The 21126-nt window shown below is 44.1% G+C and overlaps 1 protein-coding gene across 1 annotated transcript in view; it reads right to left on the minus strand.

Moving 5' to 3' along the window:
• Positions 1-21126, minus strand: part of LOC126299346 (NACHT and WD repeat domain-containing protein 2) — a 287406-nt gene that overhangs the window by 220938 nt on the left and 45342 nt on the right. The window contains exons 5-6 of the mRNA XM_049991201.1: positions 10903-11106; positions 8603-8747 (exon numbers count right to left, since the gene is read on the minus strand). Of these exons, the coding sequence (XP_049847158.1) occupies positions 8603-8747; positions 10903-11106 (349 nt within the window). The remainder of the gene's footprint in view (positions 1-8602; positions 8748-10902; positions 11107-21126) is intronic.

The raw sequence follows: 21126 nt of genomic DNA on the forward strand, positions 1-21126 counted from the left end.
AGCTATTCTTCAGCTAAATTCTAGCTGAATGTCACCCGAAGTGAACGCAATGTTCACACAAAATTCCTCTTTTGGCGTCGAACAGAGCGTGATGCGCCCTGTTCTACACTTGATGCTGGTTCAGAGGAGAGTCCCCAAAGTTTTCGGTCTTGTGTCTTTCGTAGCAAACTGTCCCCCACCTGTGTCCTTTCGTGTTTCACGTCACGGCTTCTTCAGACGGATGGGAACATTCCTTTCATCTTGTGGAAACTACCTATGCCAATCGCAAAGGGCCTACCTTTAAACTGCGCCGAAATTTCGCCCCTTTCTACTCCTTCCGAGTTTATTCCAGCCAATCGGACATTTTGCGCCCCGTTGCCTGCTAACTGCTATCCTAGATTTATCGCCCAGTGCGTTCGCTGTTCGTTTCGCCATGGGTCACCAACCCCTTTTTGAGAGTTCCGTTGTACTGTGACGGCGCAACTTGCGCCTGCCCCCAAACTAAAACGTTTCCTCCAGCAGCTTTTTTCACCTTCTGCTCATTGACTTGCAGGTTTTGGGTTCGGTGTGTTAATACCATCGAATCGGGTGTCATCCCTTTGCATTACTTACTGTACATTTTAATAGGCAAATCTGCTCATTATCGCTGAAGTATGTCAGGTGACATACTCATCTACTTGTTACTACATATAAAATCTTTCATGTAAAGTTCAAAATTGACATTCATTCAATCTGCCACCTTAAACTATGTGTTGTAAGTTGATAACATTTACAGGGAACTCTGTAATGTTGTCTGAGCTAGTCGGAATAACTCAATCAATTAGTATAGGGTTCTAATGATTACAAAAAAGAAAGTAGTTAATGGATACCGTATTTATTTTTGTAAGTCTATAATTACACTCGTTCATTCCTCCCTTGGTGTACCTATTTTTCTTACAGTGCCTTTGAAACGAACCATCTATAATAAAAGTTGCTTTCCTGTTGTGGATTATAGTTGTATAAGATGTAGTTTCGTGGTTCCTGCGTTTCTTTTGTGTCTTTGTTTCTTTACTGGTCGCTGTGGAGTAATAGGATACAATAGTACTGTTTAACAACAGTAGAAGGTATTAAAAGATTGAAATATAATTTTACCTACTGACTGCGAAATTTTCCGACAGGAAAATGAGAAACAATGAAGAATAAGGTGGGCTTATTTGTTTCGTTTATATATGGTACAAAGTTAATAAAAAATAAACCAAGTAGGTTCTATGTGTAATGCATATATGAATGTAGGTATCAACTTTCGGTTTTTCATCAGAAAACAAAATGTTTTCGTTATAACTGTTTGACTCTCGAAGACAGTAAAGATTTATTTGCCACTGGAACATCAAAGGTGGGACTGACATTTTGAAAGCCACACAGTAATGTACGGTTGGGTGCCAGGTTTCACACCATGCAGCTATCCACCCTGGTGGACCCTCGTTTCTTAAAATGTGACGAAAATAATTTATCATGTCACACTGAATCATTAAAAATACCGTGAGTTTATCCAGTAGCTCCATAGCATAATGACCACATCTCTGGGCTCATAACCGAAAGGCCGTGTGTTCAATACTTATGGAACGGTACCTTTTTTAAAATCATTTTCAAAATGAGTGTGGTCTTTATTTTTATTCGTTTCATTTGGTTCTAAATATATTTCTTTTCTTACATTTAATTTCTGATCCTTGGACTCCTTATTTCACTCACTGTATTAACTTCATTGTTTTTCACAAATTTAATTAAGTAATTTGTGATAGCAGTGCGGTAACGTTTATATTGTCTCATAGTGGGAACAGAATTTATGTTTTAAATGTTTATATGACGGTGACCACCCAAGAAAATGTACATATCGTTTTGGGACATATCAATTTATGTAGGTAATCGATTAATAATAAGATCGCTACATATTCGACCCGAAGTGCTGCCCAAAAACGTCAGTTTGACGACCCCTGGCGTAAGTATAACACCACTTTTACCGTTTCACCAGTAAAAGTCACGGAAATGCTCTCTGCACATTGATTGTTATGCAATGGAGCTCTGAGTGTATAACGTGCCTAGCCTTTGTGCTGTATTTATTATTATATAGTGGTAAATCTCGATGTCAACCGTGTGATATTTTTTGGTGTATCGCGTGAGCTTAAGAAGACGATTTCGAAGAGATGTGTCTTCATATTTAGACTAACATTAATGTTGAAAACAGCTGTGTTTTTATTGAATGACACGGAACCGTTTTTGTGAAGAATAGGGGAGGTTAGCTCCATTTTCAGTGCACACACGGAAAATGTTACTGACAATATACGATGTCACTGGAAAACAGAGCATAAAAACATGGCTTGTTACACGAAAATAGATGGCTCGCCTACGAAGGCGTAACTATGTTTTACATCGTCTTCTTAAGCGCATTTTGCTACAACAAAAAGTAACACATGGCTACATTTTAAAAAACCGGGTTATTTTTTACGATGTTCATCGCGTTCTCCGATGTCGCTTCAAAGTCCTTCAGGCTTCATAAAGACCCTCTCCACCTTCTCTTAGTTTGCATACTGTTCCGAGTTCCTTCATTACCTAAATCACGACTACGGGTTTTCTGACAATTTCATCAGGAATGTCCCGGACCAGTCTCTAAATTATGAAGTACTATCACAATTTTAAAAATAATAACTCATGTATACTTTCAGACTGATAATTAACTGTCGTGATAAGTGCAGTTAATATTCATTGAATATAAACCCATTTATTACACAAATTACTGGGTTACGATGTAATGTCGGTACATGTTCCCTCGTCGCCTCCAGAAACGGAATAGTACGCACGTTAAAAACACGGGCAACGAAAACTTGTAGTTATAATATCTGGCCAAAAGTATCTGGTCACCTATTAGCGGACACTAACTTGGTGTGTGTCCATCCTTCGCCTTTATGAGGGCTAGAACTTTGCTGGGGACATTTTCAATACGGTGGCTGAATGTCTGTGGAGGAATGGCAGCTCAATCTTCCACAAGATCCGAAACAATAAAGCTAGTGATGTTGGACACCGAGGTCTTGAGCGAAGTGGGCGTCCTATCTCATCCCAGATGTGATTCGTTGGGTTCAGGTCGAGACCCTTTTCAGAAATATTATTGTCCACTAACCACTGCCTCACACATGCTTCTTTATAACAGGGTCCATTGTCACGCTGATACAAACAATCATCGTCTGCGAACAGTTCAGCTACTGTACACAATGCTATAAAATGTGTTCATTATCCTTCAGCATTTAGTCTTTCCTTAAGCGCAATAAGTGGACCACATCCTAACCAGAAGAAACATCAGCATACCGTAACACCGCCTCCTCCGTACTTCATTGTTGGCACTATGAATGAAGGCAGGAAAAGTTCCCCAGGCATTCGACAAAGCCATACTCTTCCATCGGATTACAACAGGGTATATCGTGAGTTGTAGCTCCTAATAACTCGTTTCTAGTGATTCGTTGCCTAGTGGCGTCGCTGTTTACACAGCCTTATGCGTCGCTTAGCGTAGTACAACAATCTAAATGTATGGCTTGTGAGGAGCTGCTCGACCAGTGCTCGCTATCCTTTTTAGCTCCCTACGCACAGTCACTGTGTTTGCTGGACTGCTGGTAACTCTTTGGATGCCACAAACGATTTCTTTCGCTGATTTCGTGCGAGTTTTTACAACCGCCCTCCACAGTGTTCGACTGTGTCTGTCAGTATATGAGTTCTGCCCAGTCTCGATTTATCTTTGGTTGTTGCTTCGCGTTTCCACTTCACACTCACATCACCAACAATTGAACTTGGCAGCTTTAAAAAGGTTGAAATGTCCCGATTGGATCTGTTATTCAGGTGACACCCAATGACTAGTTCACGTGCGAAGTCACTGAGCTCACTTGACCGACCTACACTGCTGTTGCTGTTTCTCTACTGATAACATAATACTCTCTGCTGCATTTTGTGCTGTCGGGTCCGCCTCGTGTGAAGTGCAACAGTGACGTACGGAGGATGTGGTGTTACAATATGTGGTTGTTTTCTGTGGTTAGGGTCAGGCCCCCCTACCGAGCTTAAGAAGATGCTACAGACGGAAGAATACGAATACATTTTACAGTACTGTGTACTTCGTGCAGTAGAGAAATAGTTCGCAGATTATGATTGTTTGTATTAGCATGGCAATGCACACTATCGAAAATAAGTACTTGTGAAGCAATGGTTTGTGGACCATAACATTCCTGAAATGGACCAGCCCGCCTAGAATCCCGCCCTTAACCAATTGGAACACCTTTGGAATGAGTTAGACCGTCGGCATCGCTTCTGACACCAGCATCCAACATCACTACCTTCCACGGCTCCACAGACATTCAGACATAATACTGAAAGTGTGGTGTCACCGCCAGACACCACACCTGCTAGATGGTAGCCTTTAAATCGGCCGCGGTCCGGTAGTACACGTCGGACCCGCGTGTCGCCACTATCAGTGATTGCAGACCGAGCGCCGCCACACGGCAGGTGTAGAGACTTCCTAGCACTCGCCCCAGTTGTACAGCCGACTTAGCTAGCGATGGTTCACTGACTTCTTACGTTCTCATTTGCCGAGAAGATAGTTTAGCATAGCCTTCAGCTACGTCATTTGCTACGACCTAGCAAGGCGCCATTATCAGTTACTATTGATATTGTGAACTATGTACCGTCAAGAGCGACGTTCATAATTAATGGATTAAAGTTAAGTGTTCCACCAGCTACGTCCGTTGTTTCTAAATTCTAATTTCCTTGTCCTGTTCCAGACCTCACGCCAGCCTGCGTGAGCTAAATCGCGTGCCTTTCGTTCCCACCAGCTTTTGCGGGTGGTAGAACCGGCCATGAGGGCACTGGAAACAAGGGAATTCCTTGGCGCAGTGTTCCTCGACGTCTCCCGAGCGTTTGACTCGGTGTGGCACGACGGTCTCGAGTTCAAACTCTTTGAACAAGGGATACCGACGTCCCACATGACGTTGCTGCGGTCGTACCTGTCCGAACGAACCTTCCACGTGAGGGCTGACGACGGTACGTCCACAGACCGGCAGATACGTGCAGGGGTGCCGCAGGGTCGGTTCTCGGCCCCTCGCTGTACTCCCTGTACACTGCAGACGCGCCGAAAGTGGCAGGAGTCGAACTGGCGCTGTACGCTGATGATACAGCCCTGTTCACCCGCTGCATGAACGTCCAAGTGCTGAGAAACCGCCTCCAACGCGGGTGCGACGCCTTGGGCTCATGGGCAACAAAGTGGCGGTTGAAATTCAACTCGAAATCCTGGGAGAACCTATCCCATGGAGTGGGACAGCGAAATACCTTGGCGTTACCCTAGACCGCAGGCTCACCTGGAAGCACCACATCCGTGATGTCAAAGGGAGAGCAATTGGACGCCTCCGCGCCCTGTATCCGCTGCTAAACCCGCAGTCGTCATTGCCACCGCAACACGGCATCACGCTTTACCTAACATTGGTTCGTCCACTGTTAGAGTATGCGGCCGTGGTCTGGGGGAAAGCCGCAGATGCTCACATTGTGACTCTGCAACGGATACAGAACCGCACCCTGAAGACTGCTATGCATCTTCCGAGGCGCTTTTCGACGCGCCAACTCCACGAGGACACCGGGATCCTGCCTCTCCGAGAAAGGTTCCGCGCCATCGCCAGGAAATCTACGAGAGGACGGGACGGTCCCGCAACCGGCTCATCCGTGGACTGGGCCAACAACCTCATCACAGGACAACCACGCGTTGGCCTGACATGCTGAGGGATTAAGTTTTACTAATCCCTCAACAGAGTGTGTCTTTCTCTTTTTCAGGATAAACCAGACAGGACCAATCGACAAGAGTGTTAATATATATTTCTCTCTCTTACAGGAACCGCAGGAATGACAAATTCTTGTCTAAACTGCACCACCACGAACCAAGGACAGGCTCGTCATTCCAGCGTCAGCGTTAGCGCGTGCCTTTCGGCCTCCACTAGTAACACGGTGTTGGCTCTCCTGCCAACCACAAAAGAAAGTGTCCCCAGTAGATATCAAATCGTCATAAAGGCGAAGGGCTAACACTCTCCATAGTAATGTCCACAAATAGGTGTCCGGGTAATTACGATCAGATAGTGTATATGAGAGGAAAGGAATACGTGGAAAACACTGATAAGGAGAAGGGACAGGATGATAGGACATCTGCTAAGACATGAGGGAATGACTTCCATGGTACTAGAGGGAGCTGTAGAGGGCATAAACTGTAGAGGAAGACAGAGATTGGAATACGTCAAGCAAATAATTGAGGACGTAGGTTGCAAGTGCTACTCTGAGATGAAGAGGTTAGCACAGGAAAGGAATTCGTGGCGGGCCGCATCAAACCAGTCAGTAGACTGATGACAAAAAAAAAGTGTATATGGACAGGAGCAATGCCCAGAAGATTTTTCAAAACGTTTTTGTAACAATCCAGGTTTCTTAAGACATAATTTGCCATCCATTTGGTCCATAAGCCTTCAAAGCATTCACATATGTGTCTTTCATCCGTTGCAGAATACTCAGTATGAAACGCCCTCTTTTCATCCAGAAAACACTGACCATAACCAGTCGGGCAAAGGAAATTGATTCACCTTTTTTGGGCATGAACACATGTCCACATCCTAGCAGTGACCCACGTCTAACCCACAGTAAGAAATCGTGCTAATGCCAGTTGAATGCCTTTTTAAACAGGCTTAAGAAACTGACGAGAAATTTTATTCGGTTCCAGCTTCCATTCGACAAATGCGGAACCTATATTCCACAGAGCCTTCTAATAATTGATTATTCGTCTAAAATTCACTGCTCCTTCTCCAGAAGTTAGCTGACTATAATCACCAATCGTCCAATACCATAGTGTGAACTGTCTCGATCTTTTCAGTTGTGACCGGCCGGAGTGGCCGTGCGGTTCTAGGCGGTGCAGTCTGGAACCGAGCAACCACTACGGTCGCAGGTTCGAATCCTGCCTCGGGCATGGATGTGTGTGATGTCCTTAGGTTAGTCCTCAGAAGTTAAGTCGCATATTGCTCAGAGCCATTTGAACCTTTTTTTTTCAGTTGTGCAGTTTTGAGTGTGTCCGTTACGTGAATTTGCTTGAAGAAAAATGCCGTCTCGTTTGAATTCAGTCGCCCGTTTATTAACAGCTGATAATTTTCATTGATAAAATTTCTTTTGTAATAACCTGTACTAAACAAAGAATTTTATAACATAGCGGCGTTACCCCTTATTAATTTGAATGAATCAAGAACAACAACCAGCTGCACAGCAACTATTCCGCGGATCTAGTTCCCGCTCAACTTATTCCATAACGCAACACGAGCCAGTATACAAGGTTGAATCTAAAAGTTCCTGAAATATATTAATTCAAATTAATACGTTATCACTAGATCTTATTGTACATATCACCTTCAAAATTGTCCCCTTTGGAGTGACTACAACGGTCCCAACGTTTCTGCCAGTTTTTAAATGCATCCTGGAAGTTTTTCTTTTATTATATCTTCACCCTTCCAACTTGATTTACATCTTAGGGAAGAGGATGAAAGCACGCGGAGCTACATCAGGTGATTATGGTGGATGAGGAACCACTGTTTTTAGACAAAAATTTCTGATTAATGTGGGCCGTATGTGATCGTGCACTGTTATGTTAGTGTATCCAACCGATCTTATGCTACTTCTGTGCCCGCCCTTAAACGTCTTAGAACATCACGACAGGACTTTTTATTGACCATCTGACAGATCATCAAGGACTTCATGTAACTGTCCACTTATTTTGGTTAGGTGAAGGACTCTTCCATTGTGACGATTACTGCTTCATTTAGGAGTCATAGCCATAAATCCACCTTTCATTGCCAGTAACAAACTTTGAAAGAATGTATCGATCGTCCAAAAGAAGTCGTGTCACAAATTTCGTAGCAATCCTCCTCGTGTTCAGTGCTTCTCACAGAATAAGTTGAAATGCACCACAACTTATTACCAACATATTGCAGAGGTCTTGGATGGTCTATCTACGATCTTGGAGTCAGGCCTGTCACTTTCTGAACATTTTCTCGTATGATGTTAGTTGACACCCGATCGGCATGGTTATCATCAGTTATATTCGTTAGTTTTAGAAACGCTTATACTTGCCGTGATTATGCATCTGACCTGAAGCGTTGTTTCCAAAAGCTTACTTCAAGATTAAGTGCATTTCAGCAGCAGTTTTCCAGAGTTTAAAAGCATCTTCATACAGACACGCCGTACTTTCACGTTAGCCACGGCAAAACTTCAGTTTCGCGGAAACACTACAATTGTAACATGCTCACCAACAGCTAACCACAGCAGTCCGCTCGCAACCACTTTCTAAACTGATTCATAAGATACAAAAGACAAAAATGTTAATTCAAAATTAGATATCATTTTGTACCAAAAACGAAATTTCACTGGTATCGGTGCCTGGCCACAAACTTTTCAGCTTGAGCTGTACAGTAACGCACTACATGACCTCACAATGCCACTGGATTACCTAGCTCGCTCTACAGGCAAACTTACGAAACGTCACTGCATGGTAATTCCAACAACAATACCAATTATATGATAGGCGTCGAGCAGTACTAACCGGACATGAAGTAGTTGTGCATGGTATCCTTGTCAATCTTCTCTGCACTGTAGAGCGCATGCGCCGCCTTGCGCAGCAGCTTCTGCATGCGGGCCAAAGTGTCCCACCACAGCGCCTGGTCGTGCTGTTGTAGCTTTGGCACCCTCTGCGGACACATTACACCTCGCACACACATGTACACATTTCAGTCTTTTAGAGAAAACATAATACTGATCCTGCACGTTTTGGCTACGACTTGCTGTTCAACAGAATTACTTGCGCAATGTCATACTGACTTAATTATAGTACAGTGAAAAACACGAAACTGAGGGGACCGCATTAATTTTTCCCGTTTCCTCGCCCTCTGGCCTGCAATCGCTCTTGTGTGGTGTAGCATTCTCATGCTGAAAGAAAGGGTGCTCCGTGTATGGATGAACTCTTCGAATTCGAAACTCGATTACAGTACGCTGTTTCTCATGCATCGACATAGTTACGTTACCCACCGCCATATGACAAACTACAATTTGGAGCCCTCTAGCGGCAGGCGCCTCTAAATATGTAGGCATGAAGAATGATGTGGAGAGTATTAATAACATTTGGTTTATTTAAAAAGGTTTGAGAGTGTTCATATAAAAATTTGGAGGCATTACCATTCATGGCGCCGCGTGGTGTGGCCGCGCGGTTTGAGGCGTCATGTCACGGACTGCGCGGACCCTCCCGCCGGAGGTTCCAGTCCTCCCTCGGGCATGGGTGTGTGCGTTGTTCTTAGTATAAGTTAGTTTAAGTAATGTGTAAATCTAGGAACCGATGACCTAAGCAGTTTGGTCCCTCAGGAACTCAACACACATTTGAACCTTTCATGGCACTGTAAGGTCTTTACTCATTCGCTATCAGCCACACACGCTCTCCATTGGAAAGGTGTGTTTCAGATATCACGAAAATTATTGAATTATTATTGGAACTTGGACACGTCACCGGCGATCAGACTCTTAGAAATGGTACGCATCACACAACGCAGGGCTTGACTCTGCTGATAATTGTCGCGAAAAGCGTGACTGAGTCTTTACGAACTTGAAAGTAAATCTGTAGTTTCAACTGCACTTTAGTAAATATAACAGGGCATGAATTTACAACAGGATAAAAATCCGAGACCTGACAACTGTCTTCTCTCTCACCTTGTAAAATTTACTCAAGTTTACGACAATTGGAATAGTGACGGTGTTCATTTATCAAGCACATTGGTAGATGTCTATAAAATCGTGTGCCTCCAACCATTCTGTGCTCTATATCCTATAATAATAGGGAGCTATATTCAACGACTGTTCAGTAATGATAAAAAGATTCAGTTTAAGCATTGTTTATTTCGCTTACGGCAGTTACACGGGGCCTTGTTAGTCTCACTACGTTCAACAACCCACTTTCTGTTTAGCCAAATAGATGAGTTATTTTCACTTAGCCCCACTGGGACAATGTTAATTACTTCGTTGCGTCACAAAGATCTGTTGAAGAATCCTTCCGATATCGAAGACTTTAGACACGATCGTGTACAGATTGAATGCACACTGTCCCGTTCACGAATGAGGGCACGGCACGCTCTAAAGAACTGCATGTTTGGTTTCTCCCCGCCGGCCTCGGCGGACGAGCGGTTCTAGGCGCTTCAGGCCGGAACCGCGCGACTGCTACGGTCGCATGTTCGAATCCTGCCTCGGGCATGGATGTGTGTGGTGTCCTTAGGTTAGTTAGGTTTAAGAAGTTCTAAATTCTAGAGGATTGAAGACCTCTGATGGTAGGTGCCATAGTGCTCAGAGCCATTTTTTTGCATTTTCCGATTACAAAAAAACGTAAATTATGATAGTGATGCAAAACGTTTTGTGAGCACTTTGTATTTCTCTAGAACGAATTTCCACTCTGCAGTGGAGAATGTGCTGATATGAAACAGCTTGGCAGACTAAAACTGTGTGCCGGACCAGGTCTCAAGCCTGAAGTTCGGCAAGTAAAAGACGATGCCCGGGAGGAAGTAAAGCTGTAAGGATGGTTTCCGAATCGTTCTTGGGTAACTCAGTTGCTAAAGGACTTGCTCACGAAAGGCAAAAGTCCTACGTCCGAGCCCTGGTCGGGCACACAGTTTTAATCTGCCAGTATGCTTCATCTTTATTTGTAATAAATGGATATTCTGCTACAAAAAATAAAACCTCAACTAAAAAACACATTCCGTGCACGGAGAACCGTATAGTTCCTGTATTGCAGCCAAGTAACGTAACGTATTTGTTGTATGAATTGAGTAACAGCACTGGCAGGAGGAGAATGAGCAGGTTGTTGACCTTGTTGTTGAAGTTGATGAGTATGGAAGAGATGGGCTGCAGCACGGAGACGGGCGGCACGGCGTTGCTGTCCTTGCGGTACCATGTGTCCAGCAGCGATACGTCGTTCCCCGTGTTGGCCAACTCGTCCCGCAGCATCTGCAGTTCCGATGAGATGATGTACGTCGGAATCGGCCGGTAGCCGTACTTCTGGCCCAGGAACACCTTGCACACAAACGCGCGTCTCAAAAAAAGAAATGCTACACTGTTCATACTTCTCAGTTAAAATGCTCATGTTTCCGTAAGCGTGAGGTTTGTCGACCAACTGTAAACAGCGAAACTCGAATCCAAACTTCATGGGTGCAGTAAGGGCAGGGGGAAATGTTGTCAAGAGGATGAGACCGCTTTATTACAACCAATTTTCATAATATAGGAAAACCTGAGCGTGGCTTCGCGTTTCTGAGGGTAACCGTAAGGCTCCACATCCAAAGGCCCTGGATTCATTTTTCGGTTGGTCCAAGGTTCTTTACCTGTAATGTATCGCTTATTTTACCTCTGACGACGATTTTTATATGCAAAAAATTTTAGCTTGCAATGCAAGTGGAGACTACGTTGAACTGTAGGTCCTCCAGCAACTCGCTGGCGACATAAATTCCAAGGTCGCAAGAAGAAAAGCCCACACCACTTCCAACAGGCCACGCCTAGTGAACCACAGCGGTGTTCAAACCAACCTCTACACTGTATACAGTTTTAGCTGCAGGAAGATTTGCTTTTGATTAAAGCTATGTGCAAAGCCTCGGAGTCAACCTGCAAGTAATGCACAGACCACGTGTCCCTTATACACAATTACTCAGAAAACAACCATGACCGATCTTCGAAAATTTGTTGGTGGATTTCGGCTTCATCCTGTAAATGTGCGTGCCAGGTGTCTGTCTGTCTTTATTGCTAATAAGTGTATCGCAAACCGATCTGTTAATATTCTACTGCACATGCAAATGCGTCATTCCGAAGAGAACCACATTGAGACGTGCGTGAGTCTATGGCAACACGGTTCTGTACCACAATGGCCAAAAATTTATACACTCCTGGAAATGGAAAAAAGAACACATTGACACCGGAGTGTCAGACCCACCATACTTGCTCCGGACACTGCGAGAGGGCTGTACAAGCAATGATCACACGCACGGCACAGCGGACACTCCAGGAACCGCGGTGTTGGCCGTCGAATGGCGCTAGCTGCGCAGCATTTGTGCACCGCCGCCGTCAGTGTCAGCCAGTTTGCCGTGGCATACGGAGCTCCATCGCAGTCTTTAACACTGGTAGCATGCCGCGACAGCGAGGACGTGAACCGTATGTGCAGGTGACGGACTTTGAGCGAGGGCGTATAGTGGGCATGCGGGAGGCCGGGTGGACGTACCGCCGAATTGCTCAACTCGTGGGGCGTGAGGTCTCCACAGTACATCGATGTTGTCGCCAGTGGTCGGCGGAAGGTGCACGTGCCCGTCGACCTGGGACCGGACCGCAGCGACGCACGGATGCACGCCAAGACCGTAGGATCCTACGCAGTGCCGTAGGGGACCGCACCGCCACTTCCCAGCAAATTAGGGACACTGTTGCTCCTGGGGTATCGGCGAGGACCATTCGCAACCGTCTCCATGAAGCTGGGCTACGGTCCTGCACACCGTTAGGCCGCAACATCGTGCAGCCCGCCTCCAGTGGTGTCGCGACAGGCGTGAATGGAGGGACGAATGGAGACGTGTCGTCTTCAGCGATGAGAGTCGCTTCTGCCTTGGTGCCAATGATGGTCGTATGCGTGTTTGGCGCCGTGCAGGTGAGCGCCACAATCAGGACTGCATACGACCGAGGCACACAGGGCCAACACCCGGCATCATGGTGTGGGGAGCGATCTCCTACACTGGCCGTACACCTCTGGTGATCGTCGAGGGGACACTGAATAGTGCACGGTACATCCAAACCGTCATCGAACCCATCGTTCTACCATTCCTAGACCGGCAAGGGAACTTGCTGTTCCAACAGGACAATGCACGTCCGCATGTATCCCGTGCCACCCAACGTGCTCTAGAAGGTGTAAGTCAACTACCCTGACCAGCAAGATCTCCGGATCTGTCCCCCATTGAGCATGTTTGGGACTGGATGAAGCGTCGTCTCAAGCGGTCTGCACGTCCAGCACGAACGCTGGTCCAACTGAGGCGCCAAGTGGAAATGGCCTGGCAAGCCGTTCCACAGGACTACATCCAGCATCTCTACGATCGTCTCCATGGGAGAATAGCAGCCTGCATTGCTGCGAAAGGTGGATATACACTGTACTAGTGCCGACATTGTGCATGCTCTGTTGCCTGTGTCTATGTGCCTGTGGTTCTGTCAGTGTGATCATGTGATGTATCTGACCCCAGGAATGTGTCAATAAAGTTTCCCCTTCCTGGGACAATGAATTCACGGTGTTCTTATTTCAATTTCCAGAAGTGTATTTGCCTGGTGTTATCATCATAAAAGGGATAGATTTCTGTCATAAATGATAATTATCTGTATAAACAAACCATTTTTGTGTTTCAGACTAATATAAATACATTAGTAGCAAAGAAAATAGCACACTATCTGATTGAAAGTTTCCGAACACCTATTAGCGGACATTAATATGGGACGTGTACACCCTTCACCTTTATGACGACTTTAAATCTGCAGCGGACGCTTTCAATTATGCGAATGAATATTGGCTGAGGAATGGTAGCCCATTCTTCCTCCACAGACGAAATCAGATGAAATCGACGTTCTAACTCATTGCAAAGGTTTTCCATTGAGTTCAGGGGTAAACTCTGAGCAGGGTTGTCCAATTCAGGAATGTTATTGACCATAAACCATTGGCACACAGATGTTGCTTTATGAGAGGGTGCATCGTCATGCTCACACAAAGACTCGTCGTATCCGTACTATTCCTCTATTGTAAGCAGCGTACAAAACTGTGAAAGGTGTTCATATCCTTCCGAATTTAGTATTTTCTTAAGCGCACTGAGAGGACTACACCTCAATCGCGTAAAACACCTCCATAGCACCTCCTTGCCTGCACTTCACTGTTGGCACTACACATCACCACCATCATCCCCATCATCCTTAGTGTTCTGGCTAAGGCAGATTTTTACATTGTAACTCTCTATGCTCTTCTGGCTTCTTCCATCCTCTTCAGCTTCGTCTAATTTCCGTTTCCCTTTAGGTCCTTGTACGTCCTCCTTCCTCTCAATTTCCTACCACACGGCATCTCAACAAATATCCCATCCAGTTCTTCCCATCTCTTATAACCTGCAACAGTCTTCTCGTCTCACCAGTCCTTTGCAAGACTCTTTTGTTATTCACTCTTTTCATCCAGCTTATCCTATCCATTCTCATCCACATTCACGTCTCAAATGCTTCTAGCTTCTTTTTCATTCTCTAGTATTAGTGCCATGTTTCTGTCCCAAAAAAACAAAAACAAAACTGGGCATGCCTTTTCCCCTGACCTTTGACTAGTCGGCCACACAATAATCTCCTATTTCTGTCGAATGCCTCCTTCGCTATATCAGTGCGAGTTGTCACCACCAGAGGAAATCTCAATTCTTCAGAGATCATATTTCCTAGATATTTAAATGCTCTCGTTTGGCTAATAATAACTTATCCTATCTTAATATCTGCGAGCCTGCTTCCTGTTCCGATCACCATACTATTTATTTTTACTATATTGATTGTCGTCCCGTACTCCACACAAGCTTCGTTCAGACCTTTTAGCATTTCATTTACAGTTCGTTCCCTTTCTGCCACTAATTCCATGTCATCAGCAAATCTTATATAATCTGTTCTCTTTCCATTCCTCTTTTCCCATCTAAACCTTTCGCAATAATCTCTTCCAGGTATAAGTTGAACAACAAAGGGGAGAGACAACGACCTTGTCTAACGCCCCTTCCACTGTTACTTTCTTCCAACATTTCATTTACACTCCTTATGCTTATTTTCTGTTGTAACTCTATATCCTGAGCCAGTCGTATGTCCTTCCAATCCACTCCTTTCCTCTTAGAAATATTCATCAGGTCGTTCGATTGAATCCCGTCGAAAGCTTTTTCCAAATCAATAAAAACAACATAACTTTCTCGGGTTTTCTCAGTACATCTTTCATCTGTGATTCTTAACACGCCAATAGCATCTCTTGTTATTTTTGTTCTTCTAGATACGAAGAGTTCCTCCCCAATCCATACATCAAACTTGCCATATAGCCTTTTATTCAGCACTCTCAGTAATACTTTAACTGCAGGGCAAATAAGGCTGGTAGCACTATGTTCTTCACATTTTTTGCTATTTCTCTTTTTCTCAACAGGTATCATTACCGTTGCAAAAAGTCATCAAGCCATTCCCCTTTGTTGTATATCTAACTACAGAGACAGATTTCCTCCCTTCCCCTGTTTCCAAAGTCTTCAACGCTTCTGTTGGCAACGACTTTCGTTTCTTCATCTTCTTCAGCGCCTTTTATACTTCTGTTTCCAAAATGCTGCACCACTTTCCATCTTCTGGTACATATTCCTCCTCCTCATCCTTGATGCCCCCTGATATTTAATCCACGATACACAGAAATCCCATGTATTCTTGCCATCTGCTCAGAATCTCCTGTGGTTCTTCGGCTAAATGTGCCGTCCACTCATGAGTTATTCAGTCTTAAAATGGAAGCTGAAACCGAGTCAGGTCGGATTATACGTAGTGACCGGCACTCCTACATCAAAATAGAACCCCTACGTGGAAAGAACCCAGCAGTAATGTACAATGCTTTGAGAGAGGTGTGTGTAAATAGTCTAGTCGATCGTGGTACACTATCACGATGATCTGCTCGTTTCCATTAAGGTTGAGTAGAGGCTCTCTAAAGTTGAGTAAGCACTGAGGACAACCCAAGTAGTAGATGGCCATCAACTGCAATAGACTACACGTTTCACCTCATTGTTAACGACATTTTGAGAGGGAATGGACGAAAAACAGGTGAGGAAATCGCATATGAGACCACAACGTCTGTCACTTCAGTTTACAGAATCATGACCCAAAAGTTAAACATGAGAAACGTTGTTGCCAGATGGATTCTTCATGATCTGAGTGCAGAGCAGAAAGCAGCTCGCAAAACAATCATAGAAGAATGGTTTCGATGTTATCCAACAGAAGCAGAATAATTTCTGAAAAAGAATGTTGCATTTGATGACACCTGGATACAAGACTTTGAATCATAACTGACGTGTCAGTAGTCACAATGGAAAAGTTCTGACTGCCCACTCCCGAAAAAATTCCGGCGTCAACAATGATGATGATCTTTGCATATGACATGAACTGAATCATAGCTACAAATATAGTGCCCCAGGGGAATTCTGTAGTAGGCATGTACAAGAATTTGTTTCTCCAAAATGCTTTGCATCCAAAAATTCGTCAAAGAAGGCCTGACATGTTTGCAACTGCTGCTCTCATTTTGCACAATAATGCAAAATCCCGCATATAACATAGTAAAATATTGTAACTGCTAATTTGAAGGAACAAATCCGTGTAAAACGTTTTGATACAATTGATGTAGCTTCCTATGAGGTGACATGTGTAATCAGGCAGCTCAACAATGAAGGTGACCTATCCGGAATACACACGTTGCCAAAACATTGGGACCGAGAGAGGTGGCGCAGTGGTTAGCACACTGGACTCGCATTCGGGAGGACGACGTTTCAATCTCGCGTCCGGCCATCCTGATTTAGGTTTCCCGTGAATTCCCTAGATCACTCCAGGCAAATGCCGGGATGGTTCCTTAGAAAGGGTACGGCCGACTTCCTTCCCCATCCTTCCCTAATGTGAGCTTGTGCTCCGTCTCTAATGACCTCGATGTCGATGGGACGTTAAACACCATGTCCTCCTACTCCTCCAAAACATTGGGGAGCTGTCATAAGCACCAACGGAGGTTACCTTGAAGGCCTGTGAGATTATTTTGTAAAATAAATTAGTTTCTTCAACTCTATCTGCTTCTGTCACCAGCAAATGATTGCACTATAGAAAACGAGTTAATTTTGATCTTTGCACCAAAATTTCTTTGATGTTATTAGTGCCACCAGTAGGTGGATGCACTGTAGAAAAGTGGATAATTGGTTCTTTGACCGATGAGTAGTTCTCACTGTCACTGGCAGGTAGCTTCACTGTTAAAAAATTATATATTAATTATTTTCAGTATCTAAGATTTTAAAGTGTTCTAAAAGGTCCGCAAAATATGTACAATGCGCAAAAAAGAGCGATGTTTACATCAATTATCGAGAGCCTAGTTGTGGTAAAAACATGAATAAGCGGTAAAATATTCAAATCAATTAATGTGAAGTCACAATGCTGCAAAAATACGTCTGCAATGTAAGAGAAAGCCAAGTTAAATTTCACTTACACACATATTCACCAAATTAGCGCCCAAAATTCTGAAGTATATACTTTAGTGCTAGTGTTCCATGTCTAATAACAGGTGACACTTTAGAAGTTGGGCCTAAGAATTCAGTGTCAAAAAAACAACCTGACCAGGCTTATAACTGTAGAAGAATATGTGTTAGCTAAAACATTACGCTAATCAGACAAGCACGAAAGAAAATAGACAGTATGAATGTTACTAATCAGGCCTGCGCTTGAAGTAACTCATTAAACACGCTCAGATTGAATATTTTCACATTTAAATTGTTCTCAAGGACCGTTTTAGGAGGGATAAACGAAATGCATTTTGTTAGTCACTATAAAAAATACAAGTGATGCTGCTGATTGACAATTATTGCTATTATTACAAATAATACAGTCCTATTGAAGTCTATGTGCAGTAACACTGGTTTAAAGTAAGAACTATGGTGGCAAGGCTATCTAAAAGCGTTAGAGATTGTGTTATTTTCCACAACTATGAAGTTACAATATTATGCCATAATATTCTAAAATGCGACGGAAAATGTAACGTTTATGTTTCAGCAGTATCTAGACAAGAAATATAGATAGTCAGTCTGTGCAGATGCACTTTAGGACAATATGGATTGAGTAAATGATAAGAAAAGCTGTACTCAACTACACCACACACACTATTAAGAAAGGAAGAAATAATGCGCTTTATTACGAAACATCACTTAAACTGCAGAACAAAGGAACAGTTCATAAACATACGATCAAACACACTGGCAGTGATAGATGTAACATTTAAAAAGACAGATATTGGTTCGATGTCTTGGAAATAAATAAAACTGCTTACCATTTACCGTGAGACATCATACACTTTGCTCATACTGTCTTAATTATGTTGATGAGCAGCTTTGATTGAAAGTTTAAAATTTTCATGCTTAGCTGCTTGTGGGGAGGACTTAGCATAGCAATACCATGCCTGCTGCTCCCTGCCGGTGCCAGCTGAGAGACAGGCCAGGTCTCTTACGCTCTTCTTGGTATCAGCCAGGGACGAGACTGCCAACTCTAGCAACGTGTCTGTAGGGACCTGCTGATGCAACCAGACAAGAGATGGGCCTGCTGGTTAACAGCCACAGCTGTACTACGTCTGCTGGAAGCATGAATACCAGGAAGTCAGTTCACTTTCCGGCCTCTGCGTGCACGTCAGTTTATTTATTGGACGACTGGAATTTTACCATACACAGAGAGGCTCACATGACCTCTGGATGCAAGCATCAATCGACTGAAGTCTCCAAAATTATTTCACCTGTTCTTCAAGTGTAGCACAGACAATGTAAACTGGTGAAAAAAATCCCAGCACCAAGAAATGATTAATATGGGGTAATGGAATTTCAGAAATACGTTTGTCTAGGTAACATATTTAAGTGATTAATGTTGCAAGGTCTCAGGTTACGAGCTCTGCCAGAAAAAGCTACAACAAATGTAAAATGCTGGTACAGTAATAACTGGTTTAACAACCATAATGTTGAATGTAAGCATGCAGAAATGCATGCATTGGGTCGTGTAGTTGGCGGATTCAGTTTCTGGTATGGAGTTCCATGCTTGTTGCACTTGGTCGGTCCATACAGTTCCGGTTAAGCTGATTGTGGATGATATTGTAGTTGTCATTCGTTGATGTTCCATATGTTCTCGATTGGAGGCAGATTTGGTGACTGAGCAGGTCAAGGAAACATGTTGACACTCTATAAAGCATGTTGGGTTACAAGAGTGGTATGTGGGACAGTGTTATCCTGTTGGAAAACACCCCCTGGAATGCTGTACATCAATGACAGCACAGCAGGTCGAATCAGCAGATTGACGTACATATTTGCATCAGGGTGTGTGGGATAACCAATACAGTTCTCCTGGCGTCATACAAAATTGCATCCTTGACTGTAACATAACTCCAAGTGTCGGTCCAGCATGTCTAGGCCAGAGACAGGTTGGCCATGGGCCTCCTTCTGACCAATACGACACTGGCATCGAGGCAGAACTGGCTTTCATCAGAAAACACAACAGACCTCCACTCTGCCCTCCAATGAGCTATCGCTTCACATCACTAAGTTGCAACTGGCGGTTTTTTTTTTTTTTTATTAACGGAATGCACGCTATAGGGCGTCTGGCTCGGAGCTTTCCTTGAAATAACCGATATGTAACAGTTCATTGTGGGACTATAGTGCCAGTTGCTGCTCGAATGGCTGCTACAGACGCAGTATGATGCGTTAAGTCATACGCCAAACACGACGGTCTTGTCTCGCAGAAGTGCCACGTAGCCGTCCAGAGACCGGTCCTCTTGCTACAGTACCTTCCCGTGACCACTACTGCCAGCAAGCATCTACAATGGCTACATTCCTGCCAAGTCTATCGGCAATATCGTAGAACGAACATCCAGCTTCTCGATGATTACATACAAACTCATTGAGCTGCCGATAATGGGGTTTTCGTCGCCTCAAAGGCATTCTTCATTAACATCAGCTCACTACAATCAATCTCATACGTAACTAACACTTACAACCGTCACATCCCGTATTTAGAAAAAAAAAAAAAACTGATTTGTATCCTCACAGCGGTGCTAATAGCACCGCCCTTATGCGGCTGGCGCGAAATTTGAATAAGCAACATCTTTCAGATGTAGAAACATGTCTACCAACGAAACTTCCTGGCAGATTAAAACTGTGTGCCCGACCGAGACTCGAACTCTGGACCTTTGCCTTTCGCGGGCCAGTGTTCTGCCAGCTTTTTTTTATTTTTCATTTTTTTTATTTATATATTTTTTATTCATTTAATTTTAATGTCCCAAAGGAAAAATCATATATAAAAAAGAAGGGAAAGAAATATAGGGCTGAAGTGACATCCTCTTCACTTCACTGGGAATACATCCCATCCCTCGAAACAACGTAAACCTGGGACTCCCCACCGCTTCGGGGGGTTATGAAACATGCTGCCTACAAAGTTCGCAAAATGCGTTTTATATTTAGAGTGGCGTCGGATGATTTCGTGTTGTTCTAGTAGATAATGCCAATAGTCCATGCCCTATATTAAGGTCCGCGAGAGCACGTAGTGCGATGCGTGTCCTCCAATCCATCGGACTGCCGAAGTTTTATGTGAGGGGAAAAATACAGCGTCAGGGAAATATAAAGCGTCCGTCGTGATCATTGATTCGTCGGTCCGCCGGAGGAGGGCGACGATGCGTTGCGTCAGCCGCCAAACATCCTTTGCCTCACCGCACTGCAGAGAATGTTCATCGGTGTCCTGCATGCCACATATAAGGCAGAGCGGGGAATGTACCATGCGAATGTAGTACAATCGTTGGCGGTTGAATGTATTGCGGTTGATCAGTGTATACCATGACGATCGCGCTGCTGTGGTGAGGAGAGGTGTATGGACAGCTCGCCAAATCTGTCGCCAGTTTCGTGTTGGGTATTTAAGTTCGACAACATTGCTGCCATGATGACGCCGCAAGTATCGATATATCTCACGGGTAGTGGGAATTCTTGTAGAAGGTATCTGTAACTGAACATAACTAAAATCAACAAAAAATCACGCGACGTGAGAAAAAGAGGGCGAGATTGTGCCTACCGCCACCGGTGGTTCAAAGGACGTGGGAAGAAGCACATCCAGGATGGCCGACGTGATGGCGTGTTGCCGTTGGTTCCAAGTGCGTAGCGTTGCTCGCAGGTATAGAGCTAGAGCCTTGTTCCGCACATCCGTGAGACTAAGTCCTCCAGAATGGTGTGGGAGAGTTAAAGTCTCGTATTTGATCTTAAAGAACATTCCTTGGCTCACATAGTATCC

The sequence above is a fragment of the Schistocerca gregaria genome, chromosome X (assembly GCF_023897955.1).
Source record: "Schistocerca gregaria isolate iqSchGreg1 chromosome X, iqSchGreg1.2, whole genome shotgun sequence".
In the NCBI taxonomy this organism is placed as follows: Eukaryota; Metazoa; Arthropoda; class Insecta; order Orthoptera; family Acrididae; genus Schistocerca; species Schistocerca gregaria.